We start from the raw sequence: 25251 nt of genomic DNA, 5'->3' as shown, positions 1-25251 counted from the left end.
TGTTCTAAAAGCCTCAAACACATCAGCTAACAATAAAACATCTGTTTTTAGATATAAATCATGATATTCTCCAAGGTTCTTTATCTTAAATATTTTCCATATTTCTTGTGCGTGTTTATATTCCTTATCACTTATCTCTTCTTCATAAAGGTTATTATAGAAACTTTCTTTTGAAGGAAGTTGTGTTTCTTTAAATCTCATAAATGAATCCATATAATCATAAGGATAAATTCCCTTACTTGTAAGAATTTTCTCTTTACTTTGAATTTCATTCCTTGTTTGAATTTCCTCTCTCGTAAGAATTCCTTCTTTAATCAGAATTTCATCTTTAATCTGAATTTCCTCTTTAGTTAGAATTTCATTCATTGTTCGAATTTTCTTTATAATTAGAATTTCATCTTCAGTTAGAATTTCTTCATTAATTAGAGTTTCCTCTTTACTTTGAATTCTCTCTTTTATCTGAATTTCCTCTTTAGTGAGAATTTCCTCTTTTGGAAAGAATGAATTAAGATTTGGAAAAGAGTCCGTGGAGCTTAGATTTGATGCGAGGTAGGCTAGTGGTGTTCCCATAAACTTGTAAGAATCTAGAAACCTAATACGAGTTAAAGGTTTTGTGAATATCATTTTTGAAAATGAAATATACTTTTGACTTGTGTTTGTTATGGCAGAAATATTCCCTGGTGTTTTTGAAAGTTCATTTATAAATAGATGTGTATCATAGTTGGCGCTGTTGTGAAGAAAGACTGGAATAAAAGAAGGTAATTTATAATTAAGATTACAACAGGAATGAGCGGGACCTCTATATTTACCAGTAAGATGACAATGGTCTCTAACTTTAGACTCCTTAATTTCCCCTCACAAATATGACAGATATTGTTCATTCTAAATTCTAATTTTTCTTCTTTGGTTAATTTCATCGGTTCATTTGTTTCTTTCATTAATTTAGTGAGTCTTATACAATCCTTTTCTAATCGTTTTACAAACTCTTGTGAAGCATTTTTTCCACGATAATGTTCAAGTTTGTTATACTTTTCTCCAACAGATGATTTGACATAATAACAGAAACCACAAGGAATATGTTTTTGATATTTATTTGTATATGGTTCTTTTGGATTAGGAGAAGCAGTATTTATCTTTTTAAGGATACATTCAAAATCAGTGTATATCACAAATGGGTGCATGATAGATTTATTATAATCTTCAAAAGAAATCTTTTCACCAGGTTTAGGCATTGTAATTACAGCTGATTTATGATTACTACAATATTTTGAATGTTGTTCTAATCGTTCTTTTGTATGAAATGAATTAAGACATCGCTTACAAGGATATATTTTGTTTGCTGTTCTGAATACCTGAGAAGAGATTAATCTTGATAAATTATTGATGTATGTGTAATGTGAATTCTTTCCAACACTAAAATATAAAAGGTCAATGTGTGTTTCTTCATTTTTATAGTTGTTTGAAATTTTTAATATTTGAACTTTGTTTGTATCCGTTAATCCATATACATTAATAGAAAGATTATTCTTTTTCTCAAATTTAGGAATATCTGTTAGTGGCATTGGGAATTTAAAATCTTTAATGTCCAAGGTATTCTCATATTTCATATATTGTTTTACTCTTTCTGAATTACATTTTGGTGGATGAAAGTGAGCAAGAACAGACCAGAGAAAACATTTATTATCATTGTTCTTAATATTAACAACTGCCTTCTTTAGTTTTATTTCTTTTGGTAATTCAATATAAGAAGAAGCTTTAAGAGGGTTTGATTTTAGAATGTGTATATCTAAAAAGATGATTTTTTTAATATTGAATCCACTTCCTACCACTGTATTATCAACATCCTCCTCTTGTCTTGATAGTTCTTCATGAACCCCACTATTCAAAAAATCTTGAAATGATGTTATAAAATGAAGACCTGTTCTCATATAAGGAGTATGTTCTTCATCTTGTCTTTTCATATTCATTTTCACTCCCATATAAAACTTTAAAGTTTTCTTTTCTTTTAATGTCTTTTTAATAAATTTTTCAACATCGGGTTTCACTATTTCAATTGATTCAGCTATTGATGATGGACCGGGTTCTCCAAATTGAAAAATCCTTATTTTTATATGCCCTTTAAATGCCCCATCAGTGTTTTTAATATAATAGTCTCCCTTTACTTTAAACTCATTTTTCTTGTGTTTTTGTGATTGAAGATGTTTATTATAACTACTCTTCAAAACATCCTTTGAACAGATATCACAATGTTTTCTTTCCAACTCAAGAGGAGATATTTGATGAAATAGATTAAATGTGTGTTTGTTAGTTCGGAGGTGTTTTCTATAATGTTTATATTCGTGATTACAAACATCGCAGTACGTTGTATTCACCATATTTATAGAATAAAACTTTGCTTCAACTAAAATTTTATTGATGAAAATTTCGTTTAATTTATAGGTGAATCTGTGCTTAAAAACATTTTATCCTCCAACTTTTTCACTTAATAAATACAATGTTTCAAGACACAAAAGACAAGTTTCAATCAATCTCTTCATCTGTTAAAGATACTGAGAAATATGTCAAGGATGTAAAATTGAACAAAGATAAATATAACAACTATTGGATAAATACTATTATGGTAAATAATATGAGTTCTTCAATTTCCTTCAGTGGAAGGGCTTTTAGTATACCTGGTAGAACATCAATTAAAGTATCTCTCACAAAAGTTTCTCCTCTCCTTCTAGTAATATATTCAAAACTAGAAAAAGCAATGAAACAAGAAAAAGTATCAAAGAACAAAAACCTTATGGATGAAGCTTTAGAAAGAAAAGATAAGACCATCTGTAATATGCAAGGAGAAATTTGTATTTTTTTCAACAACCCTAAAGATGTAAATCCTGATGAAATAAAGGATGTTAATATATCAGGTGAAATGACATTTCGTTCAATAGTAGTTAACGATAATTTTAAAATTACCTTTAATATAAAAAATGTTGTCGTTGAATCTGATAATGAAAAAAGTATATCGATATCGATGGTAATATACAACTGAAAGTATAGATGAATTTCAGTTTAAGTAAAGTTTTACTTTATAAATATGCTAGACTTTCCTGATTCTTCATATGACAAATTTGAGAATTGTCCTGCGTGTGAAAGAGGGGGATTAAACACAGAGTCAAAAGCCGATAAACAATGTATATTCTGTGATTATCTTCTAATTAATGATAATAAAAAATATAAAAAGGAAAATAATTCTTTTAGATTTACACCAAAAATGAATTACTTTACAAGATTGATTAGAGAAATGAATGTAAAGTATGAGGGTGATAACACACCTTTCCTTACAAGGGAAGAAACTGAACGTATAAGAGAAATGTTCAAAGGATTGTTGTTATATATTATTCATGGATGTAATTTTCAGGGAAATATCAACACAAGATATTGTATAAATAAAATAATGGATTATCTTGAAATTAAACCTGAACTTAGGATAAAATATAGAGTTTCTAAAAAAGCCAATAATAAATTAAATAACTTGTTTTCTAAATATATAAATGAATGATTTTTTACCTATTTGGGAAAATAAGATAAAATTTAACAACCATAAAAATCTCCCAAATTCATTAAGATGTCTCATAGTTGGTTCAAGTGGATGTGGAAAAACCTGCTTACTTTTAAAAATGCTCCTCACTCCCAACTTTTTAGATTATGATAATTTAATAATTTTCACAAAGTCGAGTTTTCAACCAGAGTATCAACTACTCTCACAAGGTTTTAATGCTGGTCTTCAAAAAGAAGATATAATCGGTTTATTTAAATGTCAAAAAAACCTAAATGATTATAACATTGAAGATATAATTCAACTATTTTGTGATACACAGAGATGTAAAAAGAAATCAAATCCTATAACTTGTATTCTTAGTGATAATACGGATGATATACCGTCTCCCCAAGATTTGGATAAATCAAAAAAGAACCTCGTTATCTTTGATGATTGTGTTAATGAGAGAAACCAAACGGTAATGGACAGCTACTACACAAGAGGGAGACATTCCTCTTGTAATTGTATTTATCTTAGTCAATCGTACTTTCAACTTCCTCGTCGTTCCATCAGAAACAATGCTAATAATTTTATTTTATTCAAGTTAAATTCAATAGATATCAATAATTTTTGGAGAGATAATTGTTCTACATTATGTAGTAAAAAGAAATTTGAGGATTACATGAAGCACACGACTGAAAAATATAAATATATTGTTGTGAAACAAGATGAGATATTAAGGGATATATTTTTTGTTTTATAAACAATTACATATATAAATGACAACTATTATTATAAATCTTGTGGGTAAATCTGCTTCTGGAAAAAACTTTCATAAATCAAGGTTCTTGTGTAGTACAAATGAGAATATTGTAAATTTACTGAAAAAACACCCCGTGATACGCATTGTATCAACAACAACTAGAGCAATAAGACCTGGAGAAGTAAAAGGTGAAGATTATCACTATATTTCAGTGGAGGAACATATGCGATTGAGGAATGAAGGACAAATATTTGAGGAGGTTTCTCTTGGTACAACAAAATATTCACATTGTAAGAGTGAGTTAAGGAAACTAAAATCTGGTGGTGTTGGGATATTAGAAACTAATCAAGAAGGAACGAGACAAATTATTAAATATCTGAGCGGGGTGAAGATTTTATCATTCGCTTTTGATGTTGATGAAGAAACTCAACGTAAACGTATGAAAAGCAGAGATGCAAGTATTAGTGAAGAAGAAATTACAACTCGCATTAATGTTAATAAAGAATTTGATGAAATATTTAAAGAAAAGGATTTATTTGAACACATCTACTTGAATGATGAAGAAAAGGAAAATTTCCCTGTTAATCTTTACAATTCATTAAATGATATTTTACAATAAATAAATGGATACAAAAGAAAGAGCAAGAAGATTTAAGGAACATCAAGAGTTGGTTTCAAAAGTTGTAAAACAACAGGAAGACATAAAGAAGAAACGCAGACAGAAACTAACGGGCGAAGAAGCATTTGAAAGAAAACAAGAGAAATTTTTTAAACCACTTTTAAAAACTTCCCAAGAAAAAATGAAAGATGTTTCCACAGTTCCCACAGTAGAATATACTCCCAGAAAGCTTCAAATGTTAAAAGATTTCAGTCAAATGACGGAGGAAGAATTGGAGCATTTAGGAGAATTAGAATATGATGATGAAGGTTTATTTCAACAACTGGAAGAGATTAATCAACCCCCTGATTATATTGTGAATGCTGTTCAAAACAATGAATATTCAGCGGATTCAAAAACCAAAGCAGGACAACCAATTCCAACAGAACAACCAGCAATATTTCATCTTGTTCAAGAAAAGGTATTGATATTTAATGATGAATTAAGGTTCTTAAGTTCTGCTCAACCCCCTGTTAAACTAACTCCGAGATTAATGTTTCTTCTCACAAAAGATGGAAGACAAGGTTCAACTGTGAGGGATGAATCAAAGTATATTGATAAACCATTGGATATGGAAAATAATGATGATAGAGTATATATTGATTTGCTGAACACTCTAAATTATAAGGTTATTCTTTCTGGTAAAAGTAGGAAGAATGAGAAGGAGAAACACATTATTCAGGCTTTAAGTATCCTTGGTTCAGGTATTAGTTTTCTTCCAAATGACCCATCGCAATTAGTTAATAGACTGTTATTGTTGTTAGGCAGTAAGAAGGCTGGAAATAACAATTGTTTTAATGAAGCATCAGCCATTTTAGACCAGTTGATGAACATGAAAATAATTAATAAATCTCAATATAAAGACATTTTATCTCATATTAAATAAGATGAGAAGCACAATCCTGAGTTTTAATTTCACAACAAGCGACCACACATCTTCATTCCCATACCCACTACAACTTGACACAACAAAAGAATATGAGGCATCTTTATTGTCCATGGAAACTTATAATACCTTATTTAATATAACCGAGAAAAATGACAAGTTTAGTTATAATCCGGGAAGTGGATACAAAACGATAACAGTCTCACCGGAGCATACGAGATTTCTCAAATATCTTCCGAAATTGCTCGTCTTATGAAAGAACAGGGTGATGAACCAAAAATATTGTTATAAACATTCAAAAACATACTTCAAAATCAACGATTAAAGTTAAAAATAACTACAAGGTTGATTTCACAATTGATAATTCATTTAGAGAGTTATTGGGTTTCTCCTCAAAAAAGATTGAAACTAATGGGACGTTTTACAGTGATAATGTCATTCAAATATCCTCAGGAATAAATTCGGTGTTAATTCACTGTGATTTGATTGATGGTGCTTATAATGATGGAAAAAAAACAAATACAATATTTTCATTCAGCGCATACTCAACCCCAATTGGTTATAAATTCAATATGGAACCTAAAAATTTGGTTTATCTACCTGTGTCAGGAAAAACCATACACAGAGTAAATTTTAGGATAACCGACCAAGATAATCGTGTGATTTCTTTTAATGGAGAAGTTATATCCATCAGAATTCACCTACGTGAAGTTTTCCAATAAATAAATACGATGGTTATTGTGAGGAAACACGAGTTGGGAAAATATAAAATAATTACAGGGGATGGGATGTTCCTTTCCCCGTACTACAAGGGTGAAGGTATGTATCTTGGTAGAGGATACTATAAACCTAAGAGACAAAGGGGTGTCGGACATCAATTTAGAGGAGATGGGATAATTGATACTCTCATGGGTATTGGTTCAACTATTCTTAAACATAAAGACCTAATTGGTTCAACTGCTTCTGCTGTGGGAAATGTAGCAGGTGCTGTAAAGAGTATAAAAGATGCTCAGAAGGAATCTCATAAATTACAAGCAATAAAAGAAATTAAGAAAGGTAAAACTCAGTTGTCCCCCAAGAACGACAGAAAATAATTCAAATACTTGGATCAGGGTTTCAAAAGTTTTAACATCTTTTTTCCTAAATAAATACAAGTATGGAAGCAATTGATAGTATCTATGATTTGGATGATACCATTATTATCTCAAACTCCACTAAAAAAGAAGATTACTTCAAGGTAAATGCAATAACTGGAACAGACTGGAATACAAATGGTACAAAAAGTTTTGAAATAAATAATCAACAAACCTATTTGAATCTCTCCGAAAGTTTCTTGTTGTGTAAATTTAAATTCACTAAGGCTGGGAATAACACAAACGCTACACTTGTAAATGATTTCTTCTGGAAAATGTTTGATAGTGTGCGATTGTATATTGGAACACAAGAAGTTGAAGCGGTTGATTATGTCTCTGCTGTATCTGAAATGATGAAATTTACACTCTATACATTCAGTGATAGAATGGGAAAGGGGTCTGTCGAAGGTTTTATTCCTGATATGTCAACGGGAACAAACACAGACCCTGGATATATTCAAAGGAAAGGAATGTATAATGATGATACAAAAGCAGAAAATAGTTTTACTGTGGCAGTTCCTCTTAAAGGTATATTTGGATTTTGTGATTATGATAAAGTTCTGTATGGTCTTAAAATTAGATTTCAACTACAAAGGAATGATAATGAAAATAGATTGCTTTTTGGTGTTGGTAGTGCTTTTGGTGAACAGAATAAATTTGTAATTGAGGAGATGAGTTGGTATATCAGTGAATATACTCCTAATCTTAAAACAGAAGAGATGTTGAATCGAAGACTTAACTCAAAGAAACCACTCAGTGTATCATACCTCAAAAGAAGATGTCAACACGTTAAACTCAACCAAACTACTTACACGTGGAATTTAGGTGTTCTGGAAGGAAAGCCACGATATCTGTGGATGATTTTTAAAAAGCCAGATGGTGATACTGCGACTGATAAGAATAATGCATTGAGTGATAATGCTAAGGTGAAACAACTTCGCGTTTCTCTAGATGGAACATTTTATCCACGAGATAGATTGGAAATTAATTGGGAAAAAAATGATTTTGCTGAAGCATACAAGTCTTACCAAAAGGTGTGTGAAAGTAATGGAAATAAAGAACCTATTTTGGATATGACAGCATTTAAAAGTTTGTATACAATCTATGCGTTTGACCTGAGCGCTCGAAAGGAAACTATAAAGTCTAATCGAGTGGATACTTCCCTATACATTGAAAGAGGAGAGATTAATACAGATAATGGTGTGATGATTAGTCTCACATAATTTTTTGTTAAATAAATGAGTGGCAAAGTACCAACTGGGGTATATGTTAATCAAATCAATCTTCATAAACTATCATCTTGTGTTCAAAATCAAAAGCCTTGTACAATTAACGTTAATACAATTCAGAGAAAAGAAGCAGTAAGAATTGATGTTTTGCTCACAAGAGAACAGGTTAAAATCTTGAATGACACTGGCTCACTTAAAATTAAAATGACAAAACCAATGTTGAAAAAATATTCAATAAGAGAGACGAGTGGAGGATTTCTCCCATTTCTAATTCCTTTATTTGCTGGTTTAAGTGCGGTTGGAGCATTGACGGGTGGTATTTCAACAGCGGTGAAAACTGCCAACGAAAGGAAGGCTCAACTCCAGGCTCAAAAAGAATTGGAAAGACATAACAAAGAGTTGGAGAAACAAATTAGTGGAAGTGGTGTAATTGTAGATTTTGCTGAAAAACTTGAAGGTCTGCCTGATAAAGCGAGATTGTTAGTTGGAGATATGCTTTCTTCTATAGCACAAGCAGGTGTAAAATTAACGAAAAGAGGTAATGGATTATATCTTTCTAATAAATAAATGAGCATTGATGAGTGGTTGAAAGAATTTGGAAAGAATACAACATCAAATTTACAACTTGCCAAATATTTTAAGAAATTAAAAATTCATAATGTGGTTATTTGTATGAGAGATGAATTAACAAATGTGCCGAAACATACAAAGAATATTATTATGAACTTAGAAGATAATGATGGGAACGGTTCTCATTGGGTTTGTATTTTTAATAGTCAAGCCAAATATTATTTTGATAGTTTTGGTCTTCCACCACCTGTTGAAGTCATAAAATTCTTACAGAATGGTGTTTATCAAACATTTCAAGTCCAAGAATTAAATTCCAAGTGTTGTGGTCAATAATGTCTATATGTGTTATTTCAACTCAACAAAAATAAAAAATTTTATGATATTATTTTTAATCTAATATAAATGACTTATGTTGGTAAAGATGGTTCTATCTTTGGTGTATCTCAAGAACTGGATATTGATTTATCAAATTATTATACAAAGGCACAGGCTGAACGACATAAATATAATATAAACAAAAATATTAACATGAAAAATGCTTATAAATTAAAAAATTATCCAAGCCCGACTGACGCGAATGACTTGGTGAGATTAAGCGATTTATCACAATATATATACTTAAATAAAACGGCTGTGTATTCCAAAGATACAGAAGTGTTGATATTATCTCCAGGTCATACAGAATTCACAGTTCGAATTAAAATAAATTTTTATAAAGAAGGGCGTATCGTTTGTATGAGAATAGAACAATGGGGGTATGATATGAATGATTTAGGGTATAATTGGTCATTTCAAATTAACCTCGAAGACCTGGAACAAGTAAATCAGTCTCGTAAGGAAGAATATTATGCACTTGGTATCGAGAATGAGTTTTGTGGAGCCACTATTAGTAAACAACAAATAAAATAATTTAATAAGGGTAAATATAATAATGGTTTTGCCCTTGTTTATCTCATGAAAACAGAAAAAACAGGATTATATATAATAAGTAAGGAAATACAAAATGATTTAACTATGGGAAGATGGGGAGGTGTTTCGTGCCATAATATTATTCTAACATATATTTCTAATACATAAATGACAGCAAGAAGGCTTCAAGAAAATTATCATTTCTGTGTCCAAGCATACCTTCAAGAAAAGGGTATTCGTTATTTTAATAAATATGTTCTACAACATAAGAATGAGGTATTTTCAATAAAAGATTGGCATTATGCTGATGTTGATAAACCGACAACTTTAGATTTAATTAGAATGTTAAATAATGAAAAAATTATAAGGTTAAGAAAAGGTAAGGCTCTTTTAGAAATTCAAAAGAAATTTTATTGGTTTCCTGTTGTAAAAAAAATATTTTGGATACAGGAATAACAAGAAATCCTGATGAATATATGTATAATATTCTATGGGGTGTAAACGATTCAAGGATAGTAAGGGATGAGGAAGGAGTTGAAGAAGAGAGGGAAGAGGAGGAAAAGGAGAAGGAGGAGAGGGAGAAGAAAGAGAAGGAGAAAAAGGAGAAGAGAGAGAAGGAGGAAAGAGAGAATAGAGAGAGGGGGGAAAGAGAGTAGAGAGAGAGGGAGAAGAAAGAGAAGGAGGAAAAGGAGAAGAGAGAGAAGGAGGAAAGAGAGAATAGAGAGAGGGAGGAACGAGAGAAGAGAGAGAGGGAGAAGAAAGAGAAGGAGGAAAAGGAGAAGAGTGAGAAGGAGGAAAGAGAGAAGAGAGAGAGGGAGGAAAGAGAGAGAATGAATAAATATCAAAATATGGAAACCAGTGAGATTCAAAAAAGATTGGTGGTATTACAGAAAATAACTCAACCCACCGAGGAGGAAAACAAAGAATTGACAAGTCTATTTGCAATACTTTCGACAAGACTATTAGCATCGACAAGATATGGATTTTAATTCAAGTTTTTCATTTTTTTTTTCTTAAATAAATGGAGGAGAGAGTGAAGGCATTTCTAAGGATTCTTTATGTTTTAAAAATTAAGATTCAAATGTGCATGTTGGAAACTAAAAAGGTTTTTGCACTCTGCAGGAATTTTTCTCATAAATAAATGAGTTATTGTCTCAAATGTAAAAAGAAAACTAATACTAAAAATATTTCATATATTAAAAGTAAAAATAACAGGGTTATACAAATAGGTATATGTTCGGTATGTGGTTCAAAAAAAAATCAATTTATCTCCAAACACAAACTCGGAGGAGATATACAAAAGTTTTTATCAGGAAGTAAATTTACAGCTACTGGAATACCAGGGGAATTACATCTTCCAGGGTATTCTTTCTGTGGTCCAGGCACAAACTTGGATAAAAGATTAGATGAGGCAGACAATCCTAAATCCTGGAGTAAACCAATCAATAGAGTTGATGAAGTGTGCATGAGACACGATATTGATTATGGGAATACCACAATGTTGGAAGAAAAGCATGAAGCCGATAGAGAAATGTTGTATAATTTGTCTCTGATACAAAATCCAACCTTGAGAGAAAAAGTTGATAGGTTCATCGTGAAGAAGATGATTAGTGCTAAATTGAAACTTGGACTTGGAAATTCAAACAACTTATAGGCTCTAATGATGCCATTAAGACTGAAGAGCAATTAGCTGATGAATTACATAAACCAATATTCACAAAGTTTCAGAGAAGGAAAGTTTATTCCAAGGAAGTTGATTATATCTGGTCTGCTGATTTGATTGAACTCAATAATGATAAGGGGTACAAGTATGCTTTAACCGTTATTGATTTGAGGAGTAGATATGCGTGGGTTGTCCCTTTAAAAAACAAAACAGGTAATACTCTTATGTTAGCTTTTCAACAGATATTTAATAAAAGTAAGAAAAAACCTAAAAAATTGTGGACTGATGAGGGTAGAGAGTTTTATAACAAGACATTTATGAATTTTCTAAAAAATAACAGTATTACATTATACAGTACCTTTAATGAAGGGAAGGCAGTTGTTGTTGAACGTTTTAATCGTACCGTAAAAGAGAGACTATATAAAAAATTCACACAACTCGGTTCACAACAATGGTCATCTTTTATTCAGGATATTGTGAATAAGTATAATGACACGATTCACACGTCAACAAATATGAAACCATCAGAAACATTTACAAAATTAAAATATGAAAAAGAGATTAATGTCAGAAAACCTAAGTTCAAAGTTGGTGATATCGTAAGAATATATAGGTGGAAATCTCATTTTGAAAAGGGTTTTACTGAACGATGGACGAAAGAACTTTTTAAAATTGTTGATGTAATAGATACGGTTCCTTGGACTTATAAAATATATGATTTGGAAGGGGAAGAGATTTTAGGTTCATTTTATTCACAGGAATTACAAAAGACAAAACTAAGCAGATAATACACCTTTGTGGACACTAGAGGGACAAGTCCGAGGTGTATTACAGTATATAATGTGTGTCAAGGGGGACGTTCTTAGATCTGTGAACCCCAAACACAGAATCCTCAACTGAATAGTCAAGGTTTAACTTTTGTTTGTGTGTGTGTGTGTGTGCAATGGGAGCAATAGGTTGGCACTTCACTCCCTCCTACTATACACCGTTGTGGACACTCGAGGGCCAAGTCCGAGGTGTATAACAGTATATAATGTGTGTCAAGGGGTGGACGTTCTTAGATCTGTGAACCCCAAACACAGAATCCTCAACTGAATAGTCAAGGCTTAACTTTTGTTTGTTGATGTGTATGTGTGTGTGTGTGTGTCCCAACCCTCACATTCAAAATCTCAACCCCAACCCTCACATTCAAAATCTCAACACCAACTCAATCCTCACCCAACACAATGTCTTTTTCAAAATGAGATTTCCACATACATATATATATATATATATATATATATATATATATATATATATATATATATATATATATATATATATATATATATATATATATATATATATATATTTTACGTTTTTTTTTTTTCTCTTCTTCCAATTCTGTCTTTTAAGGCTTTCAGGTTTGATAACATAGAAAGAGGGAGTAAGAACTTTCTTGATAGGTTTAAATCTCAAAGAGTGGTAGCATTTCAAGTCTTCAAAATAAACCCAACTTTCCAAGTCTCCAAGGTAGTTATTTAAACCATCAAGGCAGAACTCATTTACTGATTTTTTCAAAATTTGTGAGTCTCCAAGGTAGTTCCCATATTTAGAACCATCTTGGCAGAACCCTTTTCCTGAGTCTCCAAGGTAGTTATTTAAACCATCAAGGCAGAACTCATTTACTGATTTTTTCAAAATTTGTGAGTCTCCAAGGTAAAACTTGTATTCTGGCTCATCAACGTATAACTTGTTCAGTGGGTATTGTCTTGATAACTCACAATGAGTACTATTGCTGTAAAACTCTTTTTCAGGATTTTGCTGGTCTCCAAGGTATAACTCTTTGGTTGGGTCATCAAGGACGAACTCGTTCTGTGGGTCTTGGTCGCTCATAAGGTCTTCAACCAAGCCAACAATTTCGCCCCAAGTTGTAGCAAAAGCAGTATTTTCATTTTGTATTTCAGACACAATTTCCTGTGAGAGAAAATAATAATGTATTAATTAAGTTATTTAATTATGAAATGAGTATGCTTCAATCAAAGTTTGAAAATAGGAAAATAAAAATCTTACCTCAACAGATAAGAGGTTTGAATCCAGTTCATCAACTTGAAGGTTTAGTTCCATACAAGACAGAGAGTTCCAAGGAACACCAAAGTCATCCCACTCAAGGTCTTGCTCGTTCTGTAGGTCTTGGTCGCTCACAAGGTCTTCAACCAAGTCAACAATTTCGCTCCAAGTTGTAGCAAAAGCAGTATTTTCATTTTGTATTTCAGATACAATTTCCTGTGAGAGAAAATAATAATGTATTAATTAAGTTATTTAATTATTAAATGAGTATGCTTCAATCAAAGTTTGAAAATAGGAAAATAAAAATCTTACCTCAATGGATAAGAGGTTTGAATCCAGTTCATCAACTTGAAGGTTTAGTTCCATACAAGTCAGAGAGTTCCAAGGAACCCCAAAGTCATCCCACTCAAGGTCTTGGTCGCTCATAAGGTCTTCAACCAAGCCAACAATTTCCCCCCAAGTTGTAGCAAAAGCAGTATTTTCATTTCGTATTTCAGACACAATTTCCTGTGAGAGAAAATAATGATGTATTAATTAAGTTATTTAATTATTAAATGAGTATGCTTCAATCAAAGTTTGAAAATAGGAAAATAAAAATCTTACCTCAACAGATAAGAGGTTTGAATCCAGTTCATCAACTTGAAGGTTTAGTTCCATACAAGACAGAGAGTTCCAGGCAAGCACACAGCACACCATTGCCAGCAAAAACAAATGTTTAAAATGGAGCCTGGGCTTGAAGCTTTTATAGAGAAAGACTGGTGGGTGTGGTTTCCTTTGGAAATTCTCTGGGCAAGCCTAGGCAAGCCTTTATTGGGAAATTTTTCAAAACCATAACATCCTGTAATTTTCTAGTGATTTCTTTGTGAGTCAGAGATGAACTGGAAATGATGTAAGAGTGGGCGGGGCTTAGCAAAAGTAGGCGGGGCTTAGGAAAAGTGGGCGTGGCTTAGAAAAAACCTTATGAAAAGTGGGCGGAGCTTAGCAAAGTGGGCGGGGCTTAGAAAAAGTGGGCGTGGCTTAGAAAAAATATCTCACGAAAAGTGGGTGGAGCTTAGCAAAAGTGGGCGGGGCTTAGGAAAAGTGGGCGTGGCTTAGAAAAAATACCTCATGAAAAGTGGGCGGAGCTTAGCAAAGTGGGCGGGGCTTAGAAAAGTGGGCGTGGCTTAGAAAAAAATACCTCACAAAAGTGGGTGGAGCTTAGCAAAAGTGGGCGGGGCTTAAAGAAAAGTGGGCGGGGCTTATTGAATACATTGTGGAAAGTGGGCGGGGCTTAGCAAAAGTGGGCGGGGCTTAAAGAAAAGTGGGCGGGGCTTAACAAAAAAATAACCTGTGGCTCAGGAGGTGGTCAAACAAGAGCATTAAGAGAAGTTTATCATTTCGTAATGGCACAAAAGGGGTATCTTAAAAAATATAAAGATTCAAATGTTTTGTTTGTCAATATTTTAGATGGGGATTATTGTGCAAAGAAAATTAAACTATTGAAGGAATTTGAGAATGAACAAATCTTTATAGGTTCAATGAGTGAGCTGTTCAACCCCCAGGTGTTCAATTCAATGAGGTTCAACCTCCAAGTTAAAAGGGGAGACAAATAAATATACCTTGGGATAAAAAGGGGGTTTATTTTTAGGGAAAAAAAAGGGAATCGCTGAAAATCCCCCATTCATTTACATGGGGAAAAGTGAGCCAGAATCAGTATTCTTACCCTACTACGGTCCTTTTCTTTTGCTTTGGGTATATGTGTTGTCGGCGCCGTCTGTGAAGTAAAACTGCATAAGTGTTGCCGTGTGCTCGCGTAGTCGGTAATAGATCTGCATTGTGTTTCTCTTTTATATTTGATTTTTGTGTAATATTGTGTTTCTTCTTCTTCTTCTTCTTCTTCTTCTTTTACATTTGCTTTTGGTGTAATTGTATATGTGTGCTTTCCGTTCATCGTGAAATAAATGTGCTTTATGTTGAACTGTTTTCCCGCTTCGCTTCGTCTTTTCCTCTATTGAATCTCCATCTTACTTCACGTAAAGGGTTGGTCGTGGGCTAAAACGCCCGATAATTAATCGAACCGTCGAGGCCGACGATAACACCGCTCGGTTATCCCGATAGTACGGAACGGGTCGCTTAAAGTGGCCCGTGTCCGAAGTCGACCTGCGGCGAGGTGCGATCGCCCGGTCTACCCTCCGTGTGGGTACTTAGGTAGGTCGAATTTGGCGAGCAACCCTATCCCACGCGGGGGCCGATTGGCACGATCGTGGTGAGGCCGAAAGGTCCACCCGTGACTAGTTCCCGGCGTTAGTCCGAGAGGGTCACGACGGGATTGTCCGTCCGGTGGGCGACGTGCCGCGATTCGAGTTACGTGGCCGTTCGCACGCCGGCGGGCGCGAATCCGCAACAATATATATATATATATATATATATATATATATATATATATATATATATATATATATATATATATATATATATATATATATATATATATATATATATATATATATACATATATATATATATATATATATATATATATATACATATAGGAGGCCAAACCTGCCCTGACATTACCACCCTGATACACCACCTTATTTAACATTAGCAAAGGTACCCGGTGTTGCTGGGAAAAGGTGGGCCCTCCTCCCACCTCAACCCCTCTGGCCTCCCACCACACCCATTCTCCAACCTCCTCCCACCCCTCCCTCTCGACTCCCACAGCAACCAGTAAGTTATGAAATGTGAGAAAAATGAGTTGAAAACCACTAGTAAGGTGTATTATGGTAATTGATGCGATCCTATAAAGTTTCTTCGTGATTTACCTTGGAAGCTCAGATGAGTAGCATCATAACCAAACAACCAAAGAATGTCTTTTTCGCTTTTATATGAAAGATAACATCGCTCCATCCTTCTTATGAAATGAAATAACATCCTCATCAGTTGGTGCAGTGACACGGATGTACTATATCCCTGGAGGCAGTCCATGGTCCGGAGGGACGGCGAATGCCAACGAGATGCAATCCCTGATGGAGAGGCTGTTCTTAGTGGGCAATGTACATCGAACAAAGGAAAGTACATGTCAGAGAATTTTATTGATAGGCCTGAGGGGATCCTTTGACAGGGTCCACTGCGGTTCGAGTCCACTTTAAAACTGCGTGCTGAATAGAGATAGTGATCTCTGTATGGGGAGTTTGAGTCTTCACCCGACCTTGAGCGAGTTCGCTACTCGGCTCACTGTGCTGTACTGGGTACAGCAAAAGAAAGGGGGGGGGGTTCGAGTCCCACCTGAGCAAAGAGAAGGGTTCGAGTCCCATCTCGCTGTGCACTAAGAGAAGGGTTCGAGTCCCAGATCTTGCTGTGTAATAAAGTGTGATTGTTATGTGATTGTGTGGATTGAGGTTATGTGGTTCGAAGGAAAAGTACTTTGTAGTTGCTTTATTGTATTTCTGGCCAGCATTTATTGTATTTTTGAGCATTTATTGTATTTTCGCAACATTGAAGTACATACTATATGGTATTTGTGACCTGTTAACGGTTTGAAAGATGGGAAATGCTGTTGGAAAGAGTGATGCGATTGTGTATACTGAGGCAACCTGCCCCACACCACGGAGAGGGATATGTGTTATCTATGTTTGATAAATACGGACCAGATTCTGTGAGAGACGTTAAATTGCCTTTTCCTGAGAATGGTACATTTGATGGGGATTGTTTGAATCACCTGAGGAAAGTTCTGGAGGAAAATGCAGACTTCTGGAGGAGTCCAATAGATTTTACTGGAATAAAACATGCTCTATTGTGTATTTGGCTATGAAAGCTTATGGGAGGGATAATGAAGAGCCAGAGGAGTACTTAAAGTGGAGAGAAGGGAGTGCAGACACAACGCAGAGATAGGGCTCCTCTGGGTGATAGGTTCGGAGTGCAGACCCGATACAGAAAGGCCACGTTGAAGGCTGCGTTCAGCTAGCAGTCTCTCCAGAGGCGAGCAAGCAATAGTTCCGACCCAGGTAAATGGGCAAGGTAAACGAGCAAGGGGAATGGTTAAGTGGGAAATAGATAAGTGTTATGAATGTCTGTTGAGTTACCTGTTTGTATTTCTATTTGTTCATTGTACTCACTGGAGGTTTGCTTGCTGTGAAATTGTTGCATGGTATCGTGTGGAGGTGTTACGGATTCGTAAGGAGTTACCTCTTTGGACAGATTTGTATGCACACTGATTTGCATTGATCTGCATGTGGTGCTGAGGAAAACGAAACGGAACGTGTGCGAGTCCAATAGATTTCACTGGAATAAAACGTGCTCTATTGTGTATTTTGGCTATGAAAGCTTGTGGAAATGCATGTGTGACGGAAAAATGGAGATAGAGATTGGTCGTCACCGTGATTGTGAAGACTTTGGTTGAGGTGAGGTGCACACACCGAATCCAGAGGAAATGAGGCGACCGATTCTTCACGCGTTGTTGATTCATTGTGCGGGGCAGATGTTGTTGAGTGTTTTGGAACCGGATTGAGTGTGTGTGTGTGTGTGTGTGTGTGTGTGTGTGTGTGTGTGTGTGTGTGTGTGTGTGTGTGTGTGTGTGTGTGTGTGTGTGTGTGTGTGTGTGTGTGTGTGTGAATTCAATCTTGGTGAAAATCTGAATTGGAAGCGATTGTGAGCTCGATAAGGAATTGAAACTTACGGGACGATATCATACATGAATGTCTTGTTAGAAATAATATTGCAACAAATAAAGCGTGAAGAGAGATGGTCATTCATAAAATAAAATAAAGTAATTAAACCCACCTCAGCAAGAGAGTCTGGGGACAGATTACGTGTGAGAATCCCTGACAGTACTCGTGCTGTGGTGAAGCTGTGGGAGTCAAATGGATCAAGGCTCAGGTTTTCTCACTGATTAATAACTTTGTATGCTGTTTTGGCTTTGAACACTGCACGTTGCATACATGATAAATGGATGTTCTCCTCGGAGCATCATTTGAATACTTGTTATAATAATAATAATAATAATATGAACAAGTCTGGAGACGCGATGGTTCATGAGCAATGTACACGGTTCGCCTTTTTTATTTTTTGACCTTAGAGGGGACGCCACGGGCAAACTGGCGGGAATCGGGAAAAACGTAAAGATGAACGTTGTAGTACTCGAAGAGCACTACTTGCATACCAACTTTCATTCGAAGCAGTTGAAAACCCCAGGAGCTCGATGCCTAATTTATTGATTTTTTTGACATTTTCTAAGTTGGTGACCTTGTGACCTTGACCTTGTGACCTTGACCTTGGGACGAAAATGAAAAATCTAGCTCCGTGGGGCTATGCAGGTGCCATTGGGCTAACCAAATACCGAAACCCCTGCCAGATTCGACAAACCCCTCGGAGAAGATGTAACTTGAAACCGGCTACCCCCTAAAAACACAGGTTTTTGGGGCGTGGCTCTGCCCATAATGGGCGCAGCACGCCCATTCTCAGGAAAACACAACTAGATCATGATATAAACCTCCCACCCAAATTTTATCAGGATCGGATCAAAACCCACAGAGCTATGCTCGGGACAGACAGACACACACTCATAACGAATATAGTGGTCACTTTCTGACTCGTGAACCAATTACTGACTCGTTAACCAAAAGTTGTAGTACTCGAAGAGCACTACTTGCATACCAACTTTCATTCGAAACAGTTGAAAACCCTAGTAGCTCGATGCCCAATTTATTGATTTTTTTGACATTTTCTAAGTTCGTGACCTTGTGAACTTGACCTTGGGACGAAAATGAAAAATCGAGCTCCGTGGGGCTATGCAGGTGCCATTGGGCTAACTAAATACCAAAACCCCTGCCAGATTCGACAAACCCCCTCGGAGATGCAACTTGAAATCGGCTACCCCCTAAAAACACATGTTTTTTGGGCATGGCTCCGCCCATAATGGGCGCACCATGCCCATTCTCAAGAAAACACAACTAGATCATGATATAAACCTCCCACCAAAATTTTATCAGGATCGGATCAAAACCCATGGAGCTATGCTCGGGACAGACAAATAGACACACACCCATAACGAATATAATGGTCACTCACTGACTTGTGAACCAAAAATGATGATGCATGCATGATAGTCTTGGGGTGACATGCAAAGTAAGTCTCGAGGCCATTTTGGCTTGTGGCCATTTTGGCTTAGTGCTGTTAACGCGAAGGTCTCGAGCTTTCCCTGTACGGGCTAACCCTCTCCACTGAGTCTGTTTGAAGTGAAGTCCATTTAGGAGGCTCGCTATCGCCGGCATTATGAGGATTTATAATTACTCAGCCCGGCAAGCTGAGTGAAGGCAGCTGTTGGTGCGGCTGGAAGAGATTTATGGGTGCTGAGCTCTCGATCCAATTCATATGCAGATTCAAAAAAAAAAGATTTGTACTTTAAAATGTGATCGAAATATAGAAATGTGATTAGTAGGGTGAATATACTGATTCTGGCTCACTTTTCCCCATGTAAGTGAATGGGGGATTTTCAGCGATTCATATTTTTTTCCCTAAAAAGTAAACAACCTTTTTATCCCAAGGTATATTTATGTCTCCCCTTTTAACCTAGGGGCACTCTATTCAAATAACTAATGCAACAAGATAAAGATTTGTTCAAGTAGCAAAGTAGTAATGTGATTTGTTAAAGGTGATTCTGAAGAAATATCTGAAACATGTAAGCCAAGGGACACTCTTTTTCAAATAACTAATGCATATTGTTTAGCTCACTCATTGAACCTATAAACATTTATTCATTCTCAAATTCCTTCAATAGTTTAATTTTCTTTGCAAAATAATCCCCATCTAAAATATTTAAAAATAAAACATTTGAATCTTTATATTTTTCAAGATACCCCTTTTGTGTCATGATGAAATGATAAACTTCTCTCATTGATCTCATCTGACCACCCTCTCAGGTGCATATCATTTTTTTGCATAAACCACGCCATAAAAAAGTTTTGTTTCAAATGTTTTCAGTTCGTACCGTGAAAATGAGGAAGTGTTTTTGGACAGTCATGCTGTGAAAAAAATAGGAACTATTCTGTGAGAGACAAGGCCTCATGTTTATATTTTAAATCAGAACACTAACAGGCTTTTAAACATAAGTTTAATCAAAATCATTTTAGGGCATTTTAAGTATGTTTTGAAAATGATTCATACAATTTGAGAATATATCGCCCAATTATTTTCCAAGCTGTCTCGCCCGAAGCATAATTTCCTGTGGCCACACCCGATGATTGGGCAATTTCCTCATCGTTGCCTTATAAGTGATTCGCCAGACAAAGTTTCTGCCAGACGGGATTTTCATTTTTACAACTGAGACATGAACGATCTTTCTTCCGACGAACAAAACAGCTCACCACAAAGTTGGTAAACTTGTGTATGGGTTCCTCTTTTAATGATGAAGCAATTGATTATAAATTAAATCGTGATAATTCTGATTTTTTTTTTCTTAGCAGGTCCTTGGAAGAAGAGCAGTTTACATATCACGACGAGGTGCATGAAATTAATGCTCTTATTGAAGAGGAAGTCTTATCACGGCCTCTGATCTTTTTGCCACCTTGTACCAATGGTAAAAAAACTGAGACATGGACTCTCTTTCTTCCGACGAAGAAAACAGCTCACCACAAAGTTGGTAAACTTGTGTACGGGTTCCTCTTTGAACGATGAAGCAATTGATTATAAATTAAATCGTGATTATCCTGATATTTTTTTTTTTCCTGGCAGGTCCTTGGAAGAAGTGGAGTTTACATATCACGATGAGGTGCATGAAATTAATGCTCTTATTGAAGTCGTCAATGATCTTAGAAGAGAATTGAAAAACATTTTTAATGACTGGTACGAAGTCTTATCACGGCCTCTGATCTCGAAAGAATTAAACCAACGGTGAGACATTTGTTTTGTTTACAATTACTTGATTTTGAATTACAAAAAAAGAATCAAGACATGAAGAGGAGAGAGAGGGGGGGGGGTAGGTGTGTTCCCCTAACGACCCATAACCCCCTCATCCCACGCCCTCCCCTCCCCGTGTTTGTGTGGGGAAGGGTGGGGGTGGGATGAGGGGGGTGGGGCTTGTGTGGGAGGGGCTTGTGTGGGTGGGGTAAATGTGGGCGGGGCTGGGGTGGGGCTTATGTGGGCGGAGCTTGTGTGGGAGGGGTTTATGTGGGTGGGGGCTTCGGTGGGGTTTGTGTGGGCAGGGTTTATGTGGGTGGGGCTTGTGTGGGAGGGGTTTATGTGGGTGGGGGCTTCGGTGGGGTTTGTGTGGGCAAGATTTATGTGGGTGGGGGCTTCGGTGGGGTTTGTGTGGGCAGGGTTTATGTGGGTGGGGCTTGTGTGGGCAGGGTTTATGTGGGAGGGGTTTATGTGGATGAGGCTTATGTGGATGAGGTTTGTGTGGATAAATGGATGGGTGGAGAGATGGGTGGATGGGTGGATAATTTTTTAATTAAATAAACATGTTGTGTGTGGGGAACTAATTAACGAATCACTAATTATGTGAATATGATGAATGTGGGTGGAGCTTGTGGGGGGTTTGTGTGTGGTGGGGTTTGTGTAGGGTTTGTGTGGAGGTTTGTGTGGGGTGGGGTTTGTGTCGAGCTTGTGTGGGGTGGGGTTTATGTGGGTGGAGCTTGTGTCTGGAGCTTTGTGGGGTTTGTGTGGGGTGGGGTTTGTGTGGAGCTTGTGTGGGGTGGGGTTTATGTGGGTGGGGTTTGTGTGGGCGGAGTCAAAAAGGGGCGGAGTCAAAAAATTTCAATTTATCCTTTGTAATTCCTGTGAATAAAATGAACCTAAAATCTCTTCCCCTTCTAAATCATATATCTTATAAGTCCAAGGAACCGTATCTATTACATAAACAATTTTAAAAAGTTAGTTTGTCCATCGTTTTATATAACCTTTTTCAAAATGAGATTTCCACCTCTATATTCTTACGATATCACCAACTTTGAACTTAGATTTTCTGACATTAATCTGTTTTTCATATTTTCATTTTGTAAATGTTTCTGATGGTTTCATATTTGTTGACGTGTGAATCGTGTTATTATACTTATCCACAATATCCTGAATAAAAGATGACCATTGTTGTGAACCGAGTTGTGTGATTTTTTTTATATAGTCTCTCTTTTAAGGTACGATTAAAATGTTCAACAATTGAGAAATGTTGTTCATTCAACAACTTAGAAAATTCATAAATGTCTTGTTATAAAACTCTCTACCCTCGTCAGTCCACAATTTTTTTGGTTTTCTCTTACTTTTATTAAATATCTGTTGAAAGGCTAACATAAGAGTATTACCTGTTTTGTTTTTTAAAGGGACAACCCATGCGTATCTACTCCTCAAATCAAAACAAATCAATAAAGAATACTTGAACCCCTTATCATTATTGAGTTCAATCAAATCAGCGGACCAGATATAATCAACTTCTTTGGAATAAACTTTCCTTCTCTGAAACTTTGTGCATATTGGTTTATGTAATTCATCAGCTAATTGCTCTTCAGTCTTAATGACATCATTAGAGCCTATAAGCTTTTTGAATTTCCAAGTCCAAGTTTCAATTTAGCACTGATCATCTTCTTCACGATGAACCTATCAACTTTTTCTCTCAAGGTTGGATTTTGTATCAGAGACAAATTATACAACATTTCTCTCTCGGCTTCATGTTTTTCTTCCAACGTTGTGGTATTCCCATTATCAATATTGTGCCTCATGCACACTTCATCAACCCTATTGATGGGTTTGCTCCATGGTTTAGGATTGTCTGCCTCATATAATCGTTTATCCAAGTTTGTGCCTGGACCACAGAAAGAATACCCTAGTAGATGTAATTCCCCCGGTATTCCAGTAGTTGTAAATTTAATTCCTGATAAAAACTTTTGTATATCTCCTCCGAGTTTTTGTTTGGAGATAAATTGATTTTTTTTTTGAACCACACACTGAACATATACCTTTTTGTATAACCCTGTTATTTTTACTTTTAAAATATGAGATATTTTTAGTATGAGTTTTCTTTTTACATTTGAGACAATAACTCATTTATTTATGAGAAAAATTCCGACAGAGTGCAAAAACCTTTTTAGTTTCCAACATGCACATTTGAATTTTAATTTTTAAAACATAAAGAATCATTAGAAATGCCTTCACTCTCTCTCCTCCATTTATTTAAGAAAAAATAAAAAACTTTAATCAACAATAATATCCTCTCCATGAAAACAATGTCAACAGTCTTTTCGAAAATACTGCTAATAGACTTGTCAATTATTTTTTTCCTCCTCGGTGGGTTGAGTTATTTTCTGTAATACCACCAATCTTTTTTTACTCACTGGTTTCCATATTTTGATATTTATTTATTCTCGCTCTTTCCTCCCTCTTCTCTCTTTCCTCCTTCTCTCTCTTCAACTTCCTCATCCCTTACTATCCTTGAATCGCTTACACCCCATAGAATATCATACATATATTCATCAGGATTTCTTGTTATTCCTGTATCCAAATTAATATTTTTTACAACAGGAAACCAATAAAATTTCTTCTGAATTTCTAAAAGAGCCTTACGTTTTCTTAACCTTATAATTTTTTCATAAATTAACATTCTAATTAAATCTAAAGTTATCGGTTTATCAACATCAGCATAATGCCAATCTTTTATTGAAAATACCTCATTCTTATGTTATAGAACATATTTATTAAAATACTGAATACCCTTTTCTTGAAGGTATGCTTGGACACAGAAATGATAATTTTCTTGAAGCCTTCTTGCCATCATTTATGTATTAGAAATATATGTTAGAATAATATTATGACACGAAACACCTCCCCATCTTCCCATAGTTAAATCATTTTGTATTTCCCTACTTATTATATGTAATCCTGTTTTTCTGTTTTCATAATATAAACTTGGGCAAAACCATTATTATATTTACCCTTATTAAATTCTTTTATTTGTTGTTTACTGATCGTGGCTCCCCAAAACTCATTCTCTATACCAAGTGGATAATATTCTTCCTTAGGAGACTGATTTAATTGCTCCAGGTCTTTTAGGTCAATTTTAAATGACCAATAATACCCTAAACCATTCATATCATACCCCCATTGTTCTATTCTCATACAAACGATACGCCCTTCTTTATAAAAATTTATTTTAATTCGAACTGTGAATTCTGTATGACCTGGAGATAAAATCAACACTTCTGTATCTTTGGAATACACGGCCGTTTTATTTAAGGATATATATTGTGACAAATCACTTAATCTCACCAAGTCATTCGCGTCAGTCGGGGTTGGATATTTTTTTAATTTATAAGCATTTTTCATATTCATATTTTTGGTTATATTATATTTATGTCGTTCAGCCTGCGCCTTTGTGTAATAATTTGATAAATCAATATCCAGTTCTTGGGATACACCAAAGATAGAACCATCTTTACCAACATAAGTGTTTTATATTAGATTAAAAAAATGTCATAAAAAAATTTATTTTTGTTGAGTTGAAATAACACATATAGACATAATTGACCACAACACTTGGAATTTAATTCTTGGACTTGAAATGTTTGATAAACACCATTCTGTAAGAATTTTATGACTTCAACAGGTGGTGGAAGACCAAAACTATCAAAATAATATTTGTCTTGATTATTAAAAATACAAACCCAATGAGAACCGTTCCTATTATTATCTTCTAAGTTCATAATAATATTCTTTGTATGTTTAGGCACATTTGTTAATTTATCTCTCATACAAATAACCACATTATGAATTTTTAATTTCTTACAATATTTGACAAGTTGTAAATTTGATGTTGTATTCTCTCCAAATTCTTTAAACCACTCATCAGTGCTCATTTATTTATTAGAAAGATATAATCCATGACCCCTTTTAGTTAATTTTACA

At 35.0% G+C, this 25251-nt stretch overlaps 2 protein-coding genes across 2 annotated transcripts in view; both read right to left on the bottom strand.

Moving 5' to 3' along the window:
- LOC147009392 (uncharacterized) overlaps positions 1 to 14090 on the bottom strand; it is an 18756-nt gene extending 4666 nt beyond the window's left edge. The window contains exons 1-3 of the mRNA XM_085862171.1: positions 13987 to 14090; positions 13696 to 13890; positions 13387 to 13599 (exon numbers count right to left, since the gene is read on the bottom strand). Of these exons, the coding sequence (XP_085718297.1) occupies positions 13387 to 13599; positions 13696 to 13890; positions 13987 to 14079 (501 nt within the window). The 5' untranslated portion in view covers positions 14080 to 14090. The remainder of the gene's footprint in view (positions 1 to 13386; positions 13600 to 13695; positions 13891 to 13986) is intronic.
- LOC147009390 (uncharacterized) overlaps positions 1 to 25251 on the bottom strand; it is a 234976-nt gene that overhangs the window by 89983 nt on the left and 119742 nt on the right. The gene's annotated exons all lie outside the window — the stretch shown is intronic.

Source organism: Eptatretus burgeri, chromosome 17, assembly GCF_056783735.1.
Source record: "Eptatretus burgeri isolate ZD-2024b chromosome 17, Ebu_testis_v1, whole genome shotgun sequence".
Classification (NCBI taxonomy): domain Eukaryota; kingdom Metazoa; phylum Chordata; class Myxini; order Myxiniformes; family Myxinidae; genus Eptatretus; species Eptatretus burgeri.
Note: the sequence above shows the minus strand (reverse complement) of the source record. Positions and strands in the feature narration are given on the sequence as shown.